This window comes from Paroedura picta, chromosome 3, assembly GCF_049243985.1.
Source record: "Paroedura picta isolate Pp20150507F chromosome 3, Ppicta_v3.0, whole genome shotgun sequence".
NCBI classification, from domain to species: Eukaryota; Metazoa; Chordata; class Lepidosauria; order Squamata; family Gekkonidae; genus Paroedura; species Paroedura picta.
This window is the reverse complement of record NC_135371.1, coordinates 47,532,025-47,552,961: the sequence shown is the minus strand read 5'-3', so window position 1 is coordinate 47,552,961 and position 20,937 is coordinate 47,532,025. Positions and strand designations below refer to the sequence as shown.

Here is a 20,937-nt window from a genome sequence, read left to right as displayed (position 1 = left end):
GGGAGAGGAGGAGAGGTACATCTTTTAACATCAATGACAGGTCAAAAATGTAGCAGCTAACAGCACAGGTAGCAAGAAAAGAAGTCTTCTGTCCAAGGAACATTTTATGAGATCTTTCTCTATGAGTTCAGTCCCATGAAATTTCTAAAGAAAATCCAAACTACTCATAAACCACATCAGTGCTTTCACTTTTCTGAGCTAGAATTACGAAAGCAAAGTAATCAGCAGTTGTGGTATCTCCCATTTCACTCCAAGAAAACTGATAACCCAGGTTAACTTTGTCCTATTTGCTGTTCCAATAGTATTGAGCAGTACAATCCTGCAAGTGACAATCATGTTAATGCAAGACTCAGCCACAGCCCTAGTTTGAAGTCTATGGTCCAATTCGGTTGCTGTGCTCAGCCCACATTTTCAAAGGCCACATAAGTCATACTTGCAGTCTTGTCTAAACTTTAGACAAGGGTTGTCTGGGTTAACATTGGCTCTTGGTCCTGAGGCTGTCCACTGCCAAACAATCCTTTACAGAAGGAACCAGAAAATAGTTTTGTTTCACTGAAAATGTACCATGATCTGAGCTGGGCCCAGATCTTTTTGGAGCTAAACTGGAGGACTTCTGTATGCTCTCTTTGCTTTGAGATTTATTTAAACTAGCCGAGTTCCTATTTCCTGTCTATGCTACACTGCTAAATGCAGAGAGGAGGATGGAAGAGAGCCAAAACAACAAGGCAAGGTCTGCCATAACAGGCCTGGGAAACAGCACTGGATCAAGAACACCAAAGCACAATGACAACTTCACAGTGCCTGCCGAAAAGAGAGTCTTCCAGCATACCATGGAGGCAGAATCTTGCATTTGCCAAGTTTTAAGATAAATAGTCCTGCCCGTGCTCCCATTAAGTCTCTAATTTTGTGAGTAATTGGAGCACAATGGCTTTTCCGTTGCTTTTTAAAACAAATAGTGTTTTGAATTCTATGAGAGCTGAAAACCACACTCACTATATTCAGAGGTTTAGACAGAGTTCAAATTCAGGTACTCCATCCTCACAAATTTCCCTACATATAAAATGAATCCCTGAAAAATAATCTGCCTTCTCCTGTTATGAACAAGTTTATATACACAAAAACATTTGGCACCAGCTTTACTGTTGATCCCTGCCAAAAAGTGTCATAACAAACCAAGAATATCTCTCCACAGTTCATCAAGTTAACCATGACTCTTAAATACATTCACTGTCAACAAAATAGTGGAAAGACATCCGTTGGGTAATGTGGCTCACACTGCAAATATACATTGCTTCATTACGGAAGTTATGGTTAAGTATCACCTTCAACTTACTGAAGTGTTATAATCCTCTGCAAATACAGTAGCTCCCAGATAGTTTGTCAGAGAAGCTAAGCACTGGGTATGATCCACATTCTGAGGACACCCCAGTCCAATGTGATCAATGTTGGTAGATTTATTTATTTAGGAAATGTAAGCTAGTTTTTGACTTAGTAGTCCACAAATAATTGCATAATAAAATCAAGGGTCAAGGCAATAAATTAATAACAACCAACAATAGGACATTGAATGGGAAAATCAACCCCCCCCCCAAAAAAAAGAAGCCCAAACTCAATACATACATATGCGAAACAATAAAGAAACCAGACATAAAATCAACTTTAGGTCCATCTACAGAGCCCAGGGAGCCTCAGTCAAGATCAGACTGACTGGGAGCAAGAGAGAGATGACTTTTCTAGTTGCTGCCCCCACAGTTATAGAATTCCTCAGAAGCTCAGGGGCACAATGGAGGCTTTCTGGGGGAAAAAAAAGCAGAACACTTCTTTTTCAGGAGGCATTCCTACCTAGCTTTTCTAGAAGTAAACAAATTCAGAAGAGCCTTTACTCTGGCTAGACTTGCTACCTTGCCCTCAAGCATCATGGATAGCAAATACAATAGGATCCCACTATCTCTGAGAGAATTTGCCCATGTCTCCTTGGAGAAACTGAGACTAGGGAGCATGTTTTCATCCACTGCCCTCTCCACACCAGGCTGCAGCACAGGACTCTCTTGTCACTATTAAACAAACTTTCATGACTTTGATAGAATATGTCTTTAAAAAGTCTTGGTACATGAAAACTCTTCATTTTTGAGACGTGTTACAAAATGTTGTGCCTCAGTATATACAGCTTGTAGGGGTCCAAATATCAAATTATAAGGATCTGTGACCTTCTAAATTAAATTATAGGTTTTAGTCCTATTTCTATATAACATTAAATTTATTTTGATTCTGGTAATATTTTATCTACAAGTAGTGATGTTTTTTTGTACACTGACCTTGTTCTTAAAATATTTTCTCTGGTCTATGACTTTTAATAAATTTGATTTGATTTCCAGGAGGTCCTATAGGTTAGATTGGTGGCAGATGTCACCGACCATATATCCTGATCTTCTGTCATTTAAGGACTTAACTAGTTTTATTACATATGATGATTATTTGGGTATTTTACATGTAATAGGCCTTAAGGGTCACCTTTTTGGGTCAAAAGGCAGTATAAAACACAGATTAATATAATCACTTCAAGAATTTGTATGAGAAGTTATATCATTGAGGTGATCCATTAATCATCTTTCCTTTCAGCAGCAATTTGATCTCAGGTGGCAGTAACTGATATAGTTCCTGACGACTGGGTAGGTTCATATGGAAAACATGGCTTTTCAAGAATCATAGTCCCAAGAGGGTAAAATAGTACCTTGAATTATGCTTTGAAACATTTTAGAAACCAATGCAGATCTTTTATCACTGGAAAAATATGTTCATGTCCGTTAGTTTGATTTAATATTTAGCATGCCATATTTTATACTGCTTGCAGTTTCCAAAAAGGGTTTTGTGTGTGTGCGTGTGTGTGTGTGTGTGTGTGTGAACTTATGCCAACCCCATAGTTTTCAAGGAAAGTGATTAAGCAGAGATGGTTTTCCCATTGATTTCCTTGGTGAGTTCCCATTCAAATGCTGATCCTGCTCAGCTTCCAAGATCTGAGGAGATCAGGCTATACCATTCCATATCCTTCTAAACAGTTTTAGCAGCTATAGAATAGCCATGATACTGAACCATACAGCCCAACTTCTGAGAAACATTGGGATGCCTACACTGCTTTAAAAAATATATTGTTGCAGCTTTCTGATATAATCTTTAGGGCAAAAATATGGGACCTACCAACTTAATTGGGTGACCAAAAACTACCAGAAATAGGTGCTGCTATTATTGTTATCGATAGCACTAACATTATGCTAGACATTATGAAAGGGCAACAACTGTGTTATCTTTGAATTGCAACTAAGCCAGCATCGCTAAGAACAGCGGGGTATAAATCCAAAAATAAATAAATAAACAAACCATGGGAAATAAATTGCTGCATGCCTTCAGTTCACAATATTTAATTTCAGGCAGAGCTTATCAACAATTATAATTCATGCTAGACCAAATCTTTAAAGTACTGCTAGTAATTACATTTTCTACAATTAAAAGCAATTAATAAATGAAAAATTCCGCAGCCCTCAATTTCCAGTGAGAACCACCCAAAAGGAACTAGCTAATAAAACACTTTTAAAAATTGTTTCTTATGGCAAGCAGAGACAGCATACAAGAGAAGCTTTTACATGGCCAGATCTCATTCATCTTGAAAACCAACAGTCTATTCAAGATCTTTATTGTTACCCGGCACCAGAACACCAGCTGACAAAAGCCAGTGTGGTTAGATGTGGTTAAGATCAGTAAGCTTATCATGCTATTATAATAGAAAAATCAACAACAGAGTATTTTCTTAGGGACCACCACAAAGGCTTCCCCTTTTCCCTATGCATTTAAGTCACACCAAATTCATTTCTGAAGCTTGCTTAAACCAGCACCTGAATTTGTACCTGCAGGACATGCAGAAATATTCCACTAAAGGGCTCATGCTTATAGAGCCTAGAAGACATCAAGGCATTCTTTTGCCTCTTATAATTTGTACTTGGTATAAGAATGAGCTGGAACATTAGAAAGTGGTGAATACAGTCATATGTTTATTAGAACACACCTTTTTACTAGATTTGTACTTTTAAATCAGCTTCACTTGTTGGCCTTTCACGTATACTTTAATGTACGAAGGCAGGGGTGGCAAATCTGTAGCTCTCCAGATGTCCATGGACTACAATTTCCATGAGCCTCTGCCAGCTTGCCAGCACGAGCTGGCAGGGGCTCATGGGAACTGTCTCATGGACATCTGGAAAGCCACAGTTTGCCCACCCCTACACTAAAGGATTCTGAGTTATAGTGATATTTCTACAGTATAACTCACATTAGACGACCACATCAAACCACCATTAGCAATGGGGAAACTGAAAGCCTCTCTATCAGAACCTAGGAAAGTGAGTCACAGGCCCAGTGTCAAATTTATACAATCTCCTTTGTGATACTTTTTTGCACTATTGTAAAATTTAAGGGATTACAGTTTTGTCAGATAGTGCCAGTGCAACTTAGACAAATCAATATAGCATTATTATTATCTATAAAGGACATCTTTAGTCTGTTCTTCCAAGAAACTGGGGAAATCCCTTTCCTCTTTGAGGAGGATAAAGAAGTCAAGAGTCAAATTACTGATGGAATCAGCAGGAGTGATCAAAGAGGATGGGTCATTTTTTTCTTTTGTTTTTAAATCTGTGTTCAAGTAGGTAAATGTTATCTGGCTTTAACTGACACACCTTCAGCAAGGGAGAAAGAAACTTTGATCTTCTAGGCAGCATTTTGATCTTATAATTGCATTTACTCATTTCCTTTCCACATTCCACTCACCTCTCATTCCATTCAGTCTGGTGCTGCTCTTATTTATGGCTGGGAACTCCTTGGGGCAGCAACAAGACCTCTGCTCATGTTGTGCTATGATTCCAGTAATGCTATGTCATTTATTTATATAATAATACAGTGAGCTGCCAGTGGTGGAAAGTGCCATCAAGTGTCAGCCAACTTGTGATGTAAAAGGCAAGAGGGATGTAAAAGGCAAGATGTGTTAGAGATAGTTTGCCATTGCCTGCACAGGCCCTGGACTTTTTTTGTGGTCTCCCATTAAAATACTAACCAAGGCAGACCCTGTTTGGCTTCAGAGATCAAACAAAATCGGACTGGCCTAGGCCATCAAGGTCAGGGAAAAAGAAGTTACTCTACTATACTATATTCATTTAAACAGACATTTTCAAATTAACTTACACATTAGAAGTAAAATACCATGCAAATTAAAATGGAACTGGTAAGGCAATGCAAAAGTCAACCATCAGTCTTACAGTCAACGGAGTTTGGTTCACTAGGAAATTAAAAGCGGGGCAGGTCCCCTTCCAATGGTGTCAGGTGAACCAGAAAATGTCTGTTGTTATCAACATCACCTAGGGAGGTTTCCCAATGAACCAAAGGATGCAGCCCATTGAGGCTTCAATTTCAATGAGCGGGATTGATAAGGGATCGACTCTGACATAAAGGACAAAAGCAGAAAGGTTTTACAAAGCAGACACTGTGGAGTATATTGATGACCTACAGAAAGAGAATGATTGACAGGAAAATTTAATGTTTCTAGGTCATAATGCTGGTTTCAGAGGGGAGTTTGAGACCACTCAATTGTTGCTGGGAAAACCAAGTCATCAATATCAATGAGCAGGATGATGCAGGATTGACTCTTAGTCAATAGTGTTACCATTCATAACCACCAGAGCATACACAGCCCTACCTCAGATAACATCTTTACTATCATTTGCTGTACCAATTTCTGATGGCTCGGCCTTGCATAGCCCCTCAAAACTGAGTATCTTAATTTTGTACTGATGGGGCACTCAAACAGATAAGTGATTTTTGGTGCAATCTTAAAGAGAGTTTGCTCCTACAGTCTAAACAGCTGGGAGGTCAGGATACCTGAAAGATCTTGTATTAGCCCACTTCACCTTTCAAGCTGTGATCTCAGTTCCTCACCTTCAAAAGTGAGGGGAACAGGGACTACAAAATGGGTATTTCCTGTGGTGGCACCTTGCCTTGCACACTTCCCAGGCTCCACCCCAAAAATCTCCAAAGCTGGCATCCCTACCCTTGCAGCTCAGTTGGGCCTACTTGATGCCTTTTAAGGGCAAGGTCAAAACATATATTTTTACATACAGGCTTTTAATTGAGTTTTTTTTAATGTTTCTACCTCTTTCTGATCCAAGGTCTGTTTTATGAAATGTTTTATTTTGTCAACATACCTGGTTTGTTTTAAAGTCTCTGTTTTCATGTTGGTAACTTATCTTAATTGTAAGCTTCCTCAGGTAGGACTCTGATAAGGAAGCATTGAAATCTCTTAAATAAACAAAGGACATTGACTTCAATAGACTTGTAAAAATGTCATTGTCTTTAGGAGTCCACTATATATCTTTCATTACCACAGTCTTCTTATGTTATAAAGCAAGAATTCCCATCCAGGGGTTCATGGCCTTTCCCCTCCAGCCCTAATAGAGTCTGCCACAAGCTAGGGAACAGCTGTTTCCATTGCTCCCTCCCCCCCCCCTGAGTGTGAGTTCTCTCATGGTTGGCTGTGCCTGATGGGACAGAGCCTACCCACATACTCCCTCATTCAACCATCCTATCCCCCCCCCCCAGTCTTCTTCAAACCTGCCTCTTGATGTAGATAGTGATGTCACTTCTGTGACATGTCATTCTGGGGGTGTGGCAGGGAGGTCAGCTGACATTACTTCCAGGGATCTTGGAAGCCTGAAACATTATTTCAGAGGCTCTTTCATGGTCAAAGAATGAAAAATGCTGTTAAAAAATCAGTGAAAATCACTGCAGCTGAACTATTGCAAAACATTGTTGTTTTGTTTATTCAGATCCATATTATCCAAAAGTAAACAGAACCCTATTTCCATCACTATGCATGAAGAGCTAATGGGAAAATCTTCAGCTGTTTCATCTGCCAGCATGCAAAGCCTCACAGCGAATGAAGGGAAAAGCAGAACTAATTTAACATGGCATATACATGGTTAGATGGAAATGTTTCCCTAGGACATATGTTGAGATAGTCTCAGATAGCGGGTTCTCATACAATAACCGACAATGTTCTTTCCATAGGCATAGCAGTTTAATTTTGCCCTTTGGAAAGGTTGATATTGCATCCTCCTCCTCAAAATGCTCTCAACAACAGCCTGCCTTTAGAAAAAAATCTACTGAAAATAATAAAAGTAGTCAACAGGAAGTACATCTTCAGGAGATACAAGTTCTCTCTTCCTACATCAAACCCTTATTAAAAAAAGAAAAACAGACTTTCAGTACTTAAAATCCTCGGCTGTAATGCAATATAATACAGCACTGGAATGAGGGGAGGGGAATCTGTCAGTTTAACATTTCATCCATTCATATATATAAAACACTCTCTAATACCCAACACTAAGAATTACTTAGATGCCAAAGTGTATTTGTATCCCTTTGCTCTGCTAAAGGTTCTCATAGATCATATTCCAAATCCATGCTGTATAACTCTGTTGCTCGGTTACCAACTCCGAACAAATACTCAGCCAGAAGCAGAGAGAAAAAGAAAGCACAGATGAATGCCTGGAGGATGAATCATCCACTGGAAGTAGCCTTATGGCCCCTGCAGTGTAACCGATTAGTCATAACCTCACATACAGTAGAATGGAAAAGGAAATGGTGAAACTATTCACTCCCTCGCTCAAAAACGGCTCCCTGCCTCCATTTTTAAGAGGAGACATTATTTTAATTGACCAGGACTGACGTAGCAAAAACGTAAGTCAAAAATTTGACTTTTAAGGCAAACTCATCTGTTCTGAAATGCAGCAAAAATGTAGCAAAGATGTGCAAATAATGTTGCTTTGACCTAATCACAGGACTTAATGAGCAGATTCTTGAAAGGATCTCTAACCTCTACCTTTTGTGGACCCTGTTTAAAATGAGCAGGGATGTGAAATGAGTGGACATTGACTGTGACTGGCCCAACACACTAAGGATAAAGCTAAGATTTAGGCAAAGATTCAAATCTTCTTTCTATCAGGAATGCCCCTAGGTAGTCCTGGACCAGTCTCTCAGCATAACCCACCACACAGGATTGTTGTGAGGACAAATTGCTAAAGAAGGCAGCTTAGCTCTAACCTCTCCTCCAGCTCAAGGAATCAGAATCCAAAGCAACTAATTCACGAAGTGATCATCCTTCAACATGCTTGACACATACCACCAACTTCTTCCCTCTCTTATATGCTCTCATTTGTCTCTTGCATGTTAAACACTCCTGAGACAGGAAATAGCCTGAGTGCAGGAAGGAAAAGGACCACCAGTGAGCCAGTTCAACTACACAGAGCAATAAAACAGTCAGTAATTCTCTGTAACAAATCACAGAAACATCTCCAGCTCCTGTTTCCATACAACAAAGCTTTTTAAAACCAAGCTGGAATATATTTCAATATCAAACCAAAATCAGCAATGGCAGGATATACAGGCTACTGTTCTTTTCCTAGCAAATTATCAAAATTATGCTATTGATTTCCCCACCTCCAAGCTGCCTCCTGTAAATGATTCCATGCCATACAACTGTTGATAGGCTGGCAAATTATTTCAACGAAAGCCACATATGTGCATGTTTTTCCAATACATCACCCTTCTACGTACGCAGATCCAACAGAGGAAGAAAATGGAAGCAGGGATAATCCTTACCGGTTTTATAAAAACAAGGATGGAGGGAAGAAAAATTACAACCCCCTGATTCCATATTTAACACATACTGTATCTTCAGCAGGAAAACAACCAGAGCAGAGGAGATGGAGGGGAATCTTAAATGGTTAAACAAATGTTACCTTTGCAAGACAATGGGCAAACTATATGGTTCTGGTCTCCTGCACAAGAAAAACTGGAATAAGTGAAGGCAACTACAATTGAAACTTTTGCTTTGTTTTAAACAAAGCCTAGTATGCAAACAGCAGATACATCTCATCTCAATATGAACACATAAAAAGCAGACAATGTTACTCAGCCTCTTTTACCTGTCATAAACTTGTCCTGGGTCTGTGTGTGTTTGCATGAATGCAATGTGTTCATGTGCAGAGAAAGCATGATCCTCTTCTTCATGCCACCAGCCCAAGTTAAAACCCATATTACTAGTAACCTGGAGACCACTAGTAAAGTTTGCCTCTAGGCATCTGCAAAGGACAGAGTCTCCCACCTACTTCAGTCCTTCCTCTGTGCATGTGTGTGAGCATAAGGAAGAGTTTGAAGCACTGCTCTTTTAAAGAGGAAAACTTTATTGCTGTAGATAGCTGGAGCACAGTGCAGTCCTAAAGAGTTACACCTAAGCCAATCCAAGTTAATGGGCCTGGAAGGGTATAAGTCTTTTATAGCATTTTAAATGAGCTAGTTTCTCCATCTCTGTGTATATTCTCCTTTTTCACAGGAAAGGGCATGCTAAAATTAATACAGCACAAGAAGAATACTACCATATATACATGTTGGACAAGAAGGTTAGTTATAAACTAGATAATCAATTGCTGGTGGGTTTTGGATTACAATACTATAGAAATTGCTGACCTCCTTCAATGAAATCAGTGAGGTCTGAAAAGCCATCAACATTGGCTCAAATAGGCCCAAGTTGATTATGAATAGTATTAACTATGCTACCTTTTCATGAGAACCATCTCAACAAGATTTGACATCAATGTTATATGATGCCTGAAAACCATTCTAAAGACTCCAGACTCCTAAACCAGCTATGCCATCTCATACATATGTATCACCATTTCACATTCCTCGCATTACAGAAATACATAATTCATTGCACCATCAGGTTTATATGCGCTAAGGGAATTAATGAGGGGAGTGCTACTCAGTGGCCTTGCTAGCCAATCAGAAAGCAGCTCTGGGCAGTTGCATTTTAAATTTGTAGCTCCTTCTAAATCTAACTGACATCACAAATACAGATCAAAGCATCATGTAGGGAAGATAACTTCTTTTAAAGTCAGGATTGTGGGCCTCATTTTGGTTTACAAATCACTAAAGGCTGCCAGTGATTATGCTGTGCACAGGATCACCAGCTTCAAGCCAAAAACTGATTCTGCAGCACCTCAAATAAAGCAGTGCTGTCTTTTTTTTTTATAGAGCACCTCAGAGGCATAAAGGTGGGACTGTGCATAATTTGGCAAGACACATGGCTTTGTGAAAAGTCTGAGTTCTTGTTTCAATTAACACAAAAACACAAGGGAAGGGCAGCATGCTGAAAACCCATGGGAAACGAATTTATAGGTAAGCTTTTCACAGTGCAACCCTAAGAAATCAACAGTCTTAGGAGGTTTTTGGGATGTCATGGTTAGGTTCTTGAACTTGCACAGAGTCAGATCTTCTTTGATACAGCTTGAGGATTTTTTAAAACTTTATTTTGGTAAGTTAAAGACAACGTACCTTATTTTAGATCATATTGATCTAAGAAAGAGCTGAGACTGCCTGCCATTTCACAATATGGTTCTTTTTGCTATTATGCTGTCTGCCAATACCTAGGAAGAAAACCTGGGGAGGTTCAAATATCAAAGTTTTGATATTATCTGCCTACGCATAACTGCTGGAAAAGAGTGGCATGTACATAATTAGTTTACTGCAAACATCCATCACATTTGCATGTATTTGCTTATGAACATCAGCAGAGCACTGACAGTAAGGTCAACATAAATACACATAAATACACACATTTTCTGCAACAAATATGCAGCATATAAGAACCAACTCTTCTTCTTCTAAAGAAGAGAGCAATGTAAGAACACTCTTAAATTAAGGTCCCCCCCCCCCCGAGAGGAGACATGTTGTTGTGAAGAACTCATTACAGTTGGGGTTCCATCGAGACTGTACAGCCAGGCCAGTCAGGCTTGGGCTGTAGCTGATGGGAATCAGGAAGAGATGGTCCACCACTTGCAGCACTGAAACAGTCCCTGCTATTCGGTGACAGGACTCACTGCACATTTTTATGAAGTGATAATTTTGTATAAAAAGGGCCCTGTTGCTTTTTAAAGGATGCTTAGGCTGCCTATCGAATTTCAGATTGTCAAAGAGAAGATCTTTCAAACTTTTGTGTACTTTCACATTCCAAACTGTCATTGTTACAGAATATAAGAATTTGCTACAATGTACTGTTCTTTACTGTGACTCGATACACAGATAACTTATGCCAGCCTTTTTCAACCTTTTGACTGTGGAGGAACCCCTGAAATTAATTTTCAGGCTTAGAGGACCCCTGGAAGTGATGTCGGCTAGCCACGCCCCCTGCTGTTGGAATAGGCAATGTCTGGTGTACAAAGATAAGAAGAGGCGAAGAGCCTGAAGGGGGCAGCAAGAAGTCTGTTAGATAGAAGAGTCAGGTCAGGAGTTCTAACACCTGCCACACCCCTTTGAAGCGACATGTCACCAGAAGTGACATCACCATGTGTACCTTTCACTTCCTCACCCCACCTTTACTATCATGGCAGCTCTGCCTCATGTAGTCTGGAAGGAAGGGCAGGAGCTGAAATGACTGGATCCGCATACCATGCCACAACCAACTCCCCCACTTTGATTTTTATATCCATGGCCTACTCAATAAGCCCTTTGGGCAGAGGCAGCCCATTCCTTAGCTTGTGGCCAAGGTCATTAAAGTAGGAGGGGAAAGGCTGGGGACCCCCTCTGGAGACCCCACAGACCCCTGGTTGGGAAACCCAGACTTATGCTGTTCCTTTGCCCCAAATCAGATAGCATTAAAGGCTGCTTACGGGGGGGGGGGGTGTTAGCAAATAGAATCAAACCTGTTTTTAAAAGATCCACGAATCAAACAACTCAAACTAGCAAGCGCCATACCAATATCACTAAACCAGAACTGCATTACAGCACAAAAGCTATTAGAACAGTAACATAAAAGTTCCTTGAATTCCTAAATGCTGTACAAAATACAAACATCTTAATCAGACACCTGAAAATGAGAATAACAAATGACAATTTTGGGAGAGCATTCCAGAGCCTGGGCCATGTCCCTCATGTTCATTGTCCTTGTGTACATTCTGCAGCAGCACATAAAGCAGGGCCTCTACAGATCTAAGAGCATGGGTCAATCTGCAGGCCACTACTTTCGTAAAGATCTCTCTAATTATTCTGGATTTATCATAAGGAGCTTTGCAAACAATTTACATGTTTCATACAGTGGTTAGAACTTATTGCACATCGTGTCTTTGGCCTCACCACTTCATGAAGTACAAATTCCTGTTGAACACCCCAGCCTTTGTACTATGGCATACCAAGCAGGGCTCACTAACAGCAGTGGGCAAGGCCTAAGAGGGCCTACTGTCATTCAAGCTGGCTGAGAAAACTGGTGAAAGGGGATTGACGGAGGATTTTTCACCCCCATACTACTATAACACAGCACTAAGCATCTTTTTGCTTGCATTGTTACAATCCTGTTAGGTTAATCAGCTGCTACAGATACATTTGTTACTGCTGAAAGTAGGGTTTCTCAAGTGCAAGCTGAGAAGACCATCACATAGGGATAGAGCTCCTCCTTCATTGAGTAAGCTTCCTGGAAAATCAGAGGGAATTACTTTCCAAATAAACACTCATAAGATTGGACTGAAAATCTTTCAAGCAAGCTTACAAAACAATGCTTTTCTGCTTTCAAAAGCACCAAGGAGTTCTTTCAGACACTGTCCTGTGTACATCTGCTACAAATTTAGCAACTGCCTCATGAAGTCCAGATTTCTCCATAACATCATCGAGGCCCCCAAAACTACTTTTCTCGATCCCAGCCCAGCCTCGGACAAGCTGTTTACAAGAACTTGTTACCACTCAACTTTTTAAAAAGAATCATAGTAACGGAAGCAGAACACTGTTACCTTCTTAGATGGAGGAAATTTGTATATACTTGCTTATTTTTTCAGAACATATTCTATTAATTGTGGGAAGAAGCAAAGACGGCCCTGAAAGCCCCATCCTCTAAAACTGCTGGAAATCCTGGCGTTTCCCCTTACCAAGCCAGAGGAAATCCTGTGTTTATGGTGTAAGTGTAGCACATGACCAGGGATACAGATGTGGAAGAACAGGGCTCGAGTCAAAAGAGACACAGAGGCTTGTAATGCCAGAGACCACACTCCCATTTTCCATAAGATGTGCTGCACCACTCCAAAGTCGCATCTTGACCTATATTTTCAATGGTCTGAGAACTAAAGCCAGCTTGAAAAACTTTTAAATGAAGCCTGGGGAACACCCTGCTTTAATTAATGATGCCACACTAGATTTCTCTTGTTTAAGCTACATGGATAATATTAAGCACACTGCTATGGAACCTGTTTCATCGCCAAACTGTGTCAGCACAGTATTTGTACTTTTAAGTACAAGAAGGTTAAATGTTGCTTTGCTGTGCTAAGCCAGCATTGAACTTAGTCCCACGTTGGTGCCCCTGTTGTGGGCATCCCATGCCATAATGGAAACGTCTTTCCTATTTCTCTTGAGTCTTTGTCTCTGCTTTCCTTCCAATCTGTCTCCCAATCAGACCCCAAAAGTAATCAGTGTCCAATTCAGCATGACAAGTCTGCTGAAATGAATGCCCAGCATTTTGACATGCCCAACTCCTGCCCTGTATCCTTACTGAGTTTGCTTATTGACAACTTCTGCTATCCTGTTGCTTCTTCCACGGTCTTAAGCACTCCTAACTGCTTGGGAGAAAACACTCCATTTGCCTCATGAAGTGACTTCCTCAAGTGAGAACCACAGAAAGAGAACAAAGAATCTCCCTAGAACATGTGCCATAAATCTTTTAAGGATTGGCAGAATGTTGTGGACATTTTTAAATGAGAATAATTTCTAGTATAGTTTCTATTTTTGTATTATACATATGATGTTCACTGCCCTGAGGCATATGGGAGGGCAGTATAGAAAATCAAAAATACAGAAGTCACTCGGTCCAACTGTTGGAAACAGTGACAGCACAAGCTGCACAGGTGGCCTTTCTTTATGAACACTGCTTGGCAGAGGCCATGCCCAGTAGGCAGAGGCATCTAGTCCTGAAGGAGGAAGGGCTGCACTTCCCCTGAAGGAGCAGGTTCCTCACTTAGGGTGCTGCTGGATCCTAGCCTATGGTTGGAAGTTCATGTTGTGGCATGCAGTGTCGACTGACTTCAGCTTCGACAGCCGCTCCCTTGGACAGTGTGACTTAGTCATGGCAATCTGTGCTCTGCAAAGTATTTTACATGAGGCTGCCTCTGGAAACTGTTCAGAAACTTCAGATGTATCACCTCTGTACTGAAAGATCAGCACTGACCACCTGCTGGTTACCAGAAAAAATTCTCAATGCCAGAGATTACTTCTAAGGGCCTTTTTGAACCAGACCAGCTGAAGAAGCACCTCATTCAATAAAGCCCCAAATAAGGTCTTGCTTCCAAGCATTAGTCTGTTTCCCTGCCACTGGAAGTGAGGCAAGCGGAGACAAGAACACAGCCTTCTCTGTGGCGGGGCCACACGTGACAAATGCCTTATTCCTTAGAACTCACCAGCACCTACCTGTCCTCGTGAAACATTTTGTTCACCCAAGCTAAGCTTTATTCTACTATCCTGTAATTTTATTAATCTGGGTTATTATGCTTTTATGATCCGCTTTCACATCTTCATTGGTTTTCAACCTGCAGGTTGGATTGTTGCTTGAAAAAAACGGGGGTGGTTTTACTGTTGATACGTTTAGTCAAATCATTTTAACTGTTCTTGCTTTCAAAATCTGTGTCATTTGCTGTATTATTTCTTACATCATTTCTCTTACATTAGATTTGGATGAAACTGGGGAAAGATCTTCCCAATAAATGAAGCAAGCAATATTTCAGATTCCTAGTGGCCAGTCTTACCCAGAGCTGAATAGGAGCTGGAATTCCTAAGGACCAAGTATCATATTTCTAGGGACCCTGGCAATCATAACCCTGGAGGATCTGTACTTTGGGGTATGGGGGGCACTGACATGCTAGAACAATCATTCCAAATTGGATTGTCTTGACCACATGGCATAATGCAATTATGAAAGATTGCTGCAGTACAACATCCAGTGTTTATTGTCACTTTCAACATGTCTAATATTAATTCATCAAATATTAACACCACAGCCTTGCAGCATAGCTTCCCTGACTGTGATCTGATGCCCCTCCCCCATTCTAAAACCCAGATTTCAGTTTTGCTAACACCCCCACAAGAAGAGCCGGCTGGATCAAACTGACAGTCCATCCAGGGCAGCAAACCATTTTCACACAGTAGCCAACTAGCTGCTGAGGCCCTCCTGGTAGCAGCACTCAGCTTGGCTTCCTCTGGATAGGGAGGCTCTCTTTACACACCACTGATGGACTTCTCCTCCTCTCCCCCTCCCCTCAAGGCAACACTGGGAGATGGGCACAATGCACCAAGCCCTCTGCAAGGGGAAAGGAGAGAGAGGAACCGGTGGGCAGTCACCGAGCTCCAGACTCCAGAGCAGGGGTAGTTAAACTGCGGCCCTCCAGATGTCCATGGACTACAATTCCCATGAGCCCCTGCCAGCGAATACTGGCAGGAGCTCATGGGAAATGTAGTCCATGGACATCTGGAGGGCCGCAGTTTGACTACCCCTGCTTCAGAGCATTGGGGATCCGCCTTCTTGCCCATTTGCACCGCAGTGCGAGAAGAGACAGCGCAGATGTCACGGGAAGGACGCGGCGCATTAGAGCCACGGAATTGCTGAGCTGCCTCTTTAAGGGTTGCGCCAACCAGAAGGGCGGAGGGAGGGAGGGAAGGAGGAAGGCTCCGGATCGGGCTGCCGCGGAGACACTGCACCGTGCCGAGGGGGGAGGGGGCGTGCGGGGCTCGGGGATGCGTCTCGTGCGATGAGGCTCCGAGCCAAAAGATGAGGCTGCGCATTGGGCGGCCCAGCCAGGGGGCGGGCTTGCCAGGCGCCGCAATCGCCACGCATCTCCGCCAGTCCTCGGGGGGGGGGGGGGAGGCACGCGCCACAGCTGGTCTTTGTAATCTCGGGGCGAGCAAGGAGGCTCGGGAACCTGCACGGCGGGCGCTCCGCGAGCGCTTGCGCGTGCAGCGGACATTTCCACGCATGGAGGAGAAAGGGAGACCCCCGCCCCAGACCCCAAGGTCACGCCGCTGCGACTAGGCTCTGCCCCCTAGGCCACGCTCTCCCGGTCCCCCCCCCCCCGTGCGCGGCCGCCGGCATGCCCCCTTGCCCGGGCCCTGACCTCCTTCAGTTGCTCCATCTCGGTGCGGATGGTCTCGTACTCCAGCTCGAGCTCCTCGTACTGCTGCTTCAGCTGCTGCTTCTCCTCCAGCACGGCCAGCCCGTACTCGGCCGCCTGGATCTTCTCGCGGGTGGTCTCGCCCAGCTCCTGGAAGAGCCGCTTGACCTCGGCGCGCAGCCACTCGGGCTCCGAGGCCATCACCAGCTTGGTGTAGTCCTCCTCCTCCACGGCCAGAGACATCTCGGCGGGCAAGGCTGCGAGAGGGGGGTTTCCCGGCGGGGTAGAGAGCGAGGCAGGGCACAGGCGGTGGCAAAACCCCCTTTCGCAGCCTTCACCACCACGCCGGCCGCCGGCCCGCCACCCCCCTCTCTCCCGCAGCGCGCTCTCCCCAGGCGGCCATCCAGCGAGGGGGCGTCTGGCGCCTGCCCAACAGCCCAGCGCTCCGGCGGCTCCTCACACCATGATGCGTCCTGCGAAACTAGCTGGGAATGTAAACCGCAGTGAAATCATTCAAAAGGAACGGCCAGCCAGCGAGCCCGCGGCATTGTAGGACTTGTAGTCCCGGCTGCCTCCCAGGCGAGCACACGTACGCCTCTAGAAGACTACCGGCCCCACAATGCCGCGGGCGGCCCGCCTGCCAGATGGGAGTCGGCCCTGCCCTCTTGAAGGAATTTGCGCTGGAGGAAGGAGCTGGCGAGCACGGAGCGTGATTGTCAGCCTGCGAAGCGTGGCTGTGGGCAGGCAGGTTCCTCTTGCATGCTGACCCCTGCAGGCTGTGCCCAGAAATGCGCTGCATGGGCCGCACTGCTTGGCAGGGGAGCCGCTACGTTGCAGTCTCCTCTTCTGGAGCGGGACCTTTCCTTATCGGACAAGAGTCGCAGCCGCGGTGGCCTGCGATGCCTATGAGAGCCGAGGGAGATTTGCGTTCAAGCCATGAAAACGCCAATGAGTTAAATCTGCCCCCTGTCCGGGTAACAGGACCAAAAGGAACTCCAACCAGCCCGCTTCAAATTGAGGGGTTTGGTTTGCAATGCCATCTTGGCTTTGTGCTAGAACCGTGGTTTAGTATTCCCACTGAAACAAACGTACACATTTTTGTGCTGGGGCTCAGTCTTGCCGCAAGGCCAAAATCACTCCACACAAGCTCCCCATAAAGATAGATTCAGATGAGTAGCAGACCAAAGTTTGAGTACATGCAGATGTCATTATGCTGCAGATTTGCTGGATATCTTCATGATGCTGTGTTTAACGATTTGCTGCTAATTTACTCTCCTTATGTACGTAGCCGGGTGATTTCTATTCCATTGTCTAAAGAAGTGTGCATGCACATGAATGCTCATGCTTTGAATAAAACAGTGTTGGTCTTCAAGGTGCCACTGGACTCAGACTAAGTCTCCCCATAAAGTACTTGTGCTTCCTTTGTTCCCCAATGGCTAGGGTGTCCCAGCCAGCCTCTCCCCTTTTGGGCACCAAAGACAATGCTTCTAAGAACATTTTTCTCGGATATGCCCTCTTGTATCACAAGGGAGATCTTGCTCAGGTAGCCCCTCATGCACAGATTGCAAACCTTGGCGGTGGGCATTTGCCCCTCCAATCTCTTTGGTGTGTCATCTTTTTGGTGTGTGCCTCCAGCAATCAAGGGTCTAAAGCTTTAGTAACAGGGCAACAACAATTGCTCTCTACCTTGAATGTTAATGCTAAGGGCCCCCTCCACAGTGCCCAAGCGACAGAGCCCCAGGCCAAGCATTCTGACTGGGTTTTTTTTTGGGGGGGGGGGGAGAGGCTGTGATTTTTCATGGAAAGGTGTGTTCAACTGCTGGGGACGGGTGCAGCTATAGCTGGCTTCCTGACCTACACCCCTCAGAAAACTCTGTGCTTCATCACCTTCAACAGGCTAGTGATCCCTGGCCCAAAGAAATCTGCTTGACCTAAACTAGGGCCAGAGCTTTCTCCATCCTGGCCCACTCCTGGTGGAATGAGCTCCCAGAGGAGATCAGGGCCCTAACAGAACTAAAACACTTTTGCAGGGCTTTTATAAGTAAAACCATGTTTTAGCCATATTATTTCTGTAACTGTGAAATAGATCTGATTTTGCTGGTCTATGACCGTAATAAAAGATATGTTTATGTTCAGTTTTGCAGGGCCTGCAAAAAGGAGCACCTCTGCCAGGCATATGGTTGAGGTCGACCTTAACTAAACAATATCTACTGGACCCCTGAGCCTCCCTCCCTTGAACCCATACGACAGTTCTGGCCAACTATGGGCCTTTTAAACTGTTTACCCTGATAGTTATTTCTCTGTTTATTGTTATTCTTATTACTGTTACCTTCATTTGTTATACTGAGTTTGTTTTATTGTCCTTGTTTACACTCTATGTAAACTGCCCTGAACCATAGGGGAGGGTGGTATATAAATGTAATAAATAAATAAATAAATCTCCGTACATCAGTATATCTTTAGCACCCAGCCATGGTAGCTGGCTGGTAGTATTATCTCTGCTACAGCTCTCTGCTCTTCCAGATGCACATGTCTTTTGAACAGGCTGGTAATGCACAATCAGCTCTTAAGCACTTTAGGTTTGCAGCTCAGGATTTCACCATAAATTGGACTTTATAATACTACTAACACTAGTTATACTAGCCCTGACCTGGATAGTCCAGCTCCGTCTCACCAGAACGAAGAAGCCAAGCAGGGTCGGCCCTGGGTAAGGTTTGGTTGGGAGACCTCCAAGGAACACCAAGTGCACGACATGGAGGCAGGCAATGGCAAGTCACTTCAGAACATCTCTTGTCTTGAAAACCCCATGGTGTAGCTGTAAAGGTAAAAGGTAAAGGTATCCCCTGTGCAAGCGTTTTCATGGCAGACTCAATATGGGGTGGTTTGACAGTGCCTTCCCCAGTCATTACCTTTTACCCCCCCAGCAAGCTGTACATCAACTAATAAATCTTGTAGAAATGACTTCAGATTTGCACTGGTATAAGAAAAGGGGAGGGGCATTGTTTAGTAGTAGGCTTCACTTTTGTTTGAAGATGGTTGCAGGTTCAATTCCTGGCATCTTCAGGTACAAGTATCAGGTAGTAGGTAAAATGAAATAGTTTTCCTTGAGACCCTAGAGATTCACTACCAGGCAGAGTAGGCCATACAAACCTTGACAGACAAAAGCTCTGACTCCGTATAAGACAGCTTCATGTGCTTTTAAGTCTCAGCCAGAATAAAACAATTATCTGTTCTGAACACCTGAGAATTAGATCACCCAACATCTGCCCTGCCTACTGCCAAAGGCCATCTATAAACTACTTTAATCTACCACCTTTCAGTCATTTTGACCCTTTGGCCCTACAAAGCACCAACTTTTAATAAGCCTCTTCCGTGTAAATCAGAAGCATGCAATAGTTGAGCTGTTTTTGTTTTTATTTTTCTTATTTAGGATTTTGTGCTAGCTCAGCATTTCACATGGTGAAACTCTATTTATTATGTGACACAAAATGAAACAACATCCTCATTCCCTTGTTATAAAAATTGCCTTAAACCCAAATATAAATGTTTTATGTAATCCATTTTTATGTAGTCAATTGATTTTGGGTTTCTTTTCAGAATGCCTCATGATCTTTGTTCATCGCAAATCTGTAAATACTTGGCTTAAGCCTGAGGATATTATGTGTACTTGATTACTTGTATTTTTTGTGATTGTAAGCCACTTTGAGACTACTCAAAGTAGAGAAAAATGGGGCATAAACATACTCATCTTCTGTATATAAACTTCTGAAGGCATATACATTCAGAGCCAGAGCTATGTAGTTGTCTATGTACTGGCACCGGATGAGGCTTTAAATCCCTTTCCTGCCATGTTGTTCAGTAAATGACCTTGTGCCAGTCCTTCCCTCTAAGTATAACCTATTTTACAAGCTTGCTATGAAGATACAAGACTGAGATAACAGACATGTAAGCTAGCCACAGTTCCTTGGAAGAAGGTTGGGCAACAATAATTGCTCTCTACCTTAGATGTTAATGCTGAAAAGGCCCTGGCCCTGGTTGAAGCCAGTTTAACTTCTTTGGGGCTGAGGACCATGAGCAAATTTTGTTCACTAGATCTTAGACTTCCTGGGAGAAATGTAGTGGAGGAGGCAGTCTTGCAGATACAAAGGTCCCAGCCAGCTTCTCCCCTTTTGGGCATTATTTAGGGCTTTAAAGGTGAGAACCAACACATTGGATATGATTTAGTCCTCAATCTGGAACTAGTACAGCTGGGAAAGCATTGGTCAAATGTGTGCTTTCCATTGGGGGACTTCCTACGGGGACCTGCACAACTGCATTCTGAACCAGTTGAAGCTTCTGGAGCAACCTCAAGGGTAGCCCTATACAGAGTGAGCTGCAGAAATCTATAGTCTAGAGATGACAGCTGTATGGATCACAGTCCCTACGTCAGATATTGACAAGTAAAGTATCAGTTGCCCGATGGCAGCATTTGTAACCTGGGCCTTCATAGATAAGGAGGAGCCCAGGATTATATTCAGGCCCCAACAGAGGTCAAAGTAATCCTCTGTGTGTCAATTTTGAGAGTGGCAGGTAAAAAAAATCCAACAAATAAATGAAACTGTCAATTGGACGCAGTCAAGAGCCAAGAGTTGCACTGATTCACCTGGAGCATGCTGACCCAGCCAGTGGACTGGGTCAGCATGCCCAGTCTTAGTTGGATTCAACTTCT

General features: G+C 43.3%; 1 protein-coding gene across 3 annotated transcripts in view; it reads right to left on the bottom strand.

Annotated features, from left to right (window-relative positions):
- Positions 1 to 16,749, bottom strand: part of BICD2 (BICD cargo adaptor 2) — a 111,769-nt gene extending 95,020 nt beyond the window's left edge. The window contains exon 1 of one of the 3 annotated variants that reach the window (XM_077325549.1): positions 16,233 to 16,749. In XM_077325549.1, coding sequence (XP_077181664.1) covers positions 16,233 to 16,472 — 240 coding nt within the window. In that variant the 5' untranslated portion in view covers positions 16,473 to 16,749. The remainder of the gene's footprint in view (positions 1 to 16,232) is intronic. The other 2 variants (XM_077325551.1, XM_077325550.1) reach the window with 2 other exon arrangements.
- Positions 16,750 to 20,937: the final 4,188 nt, after the last annotated feature.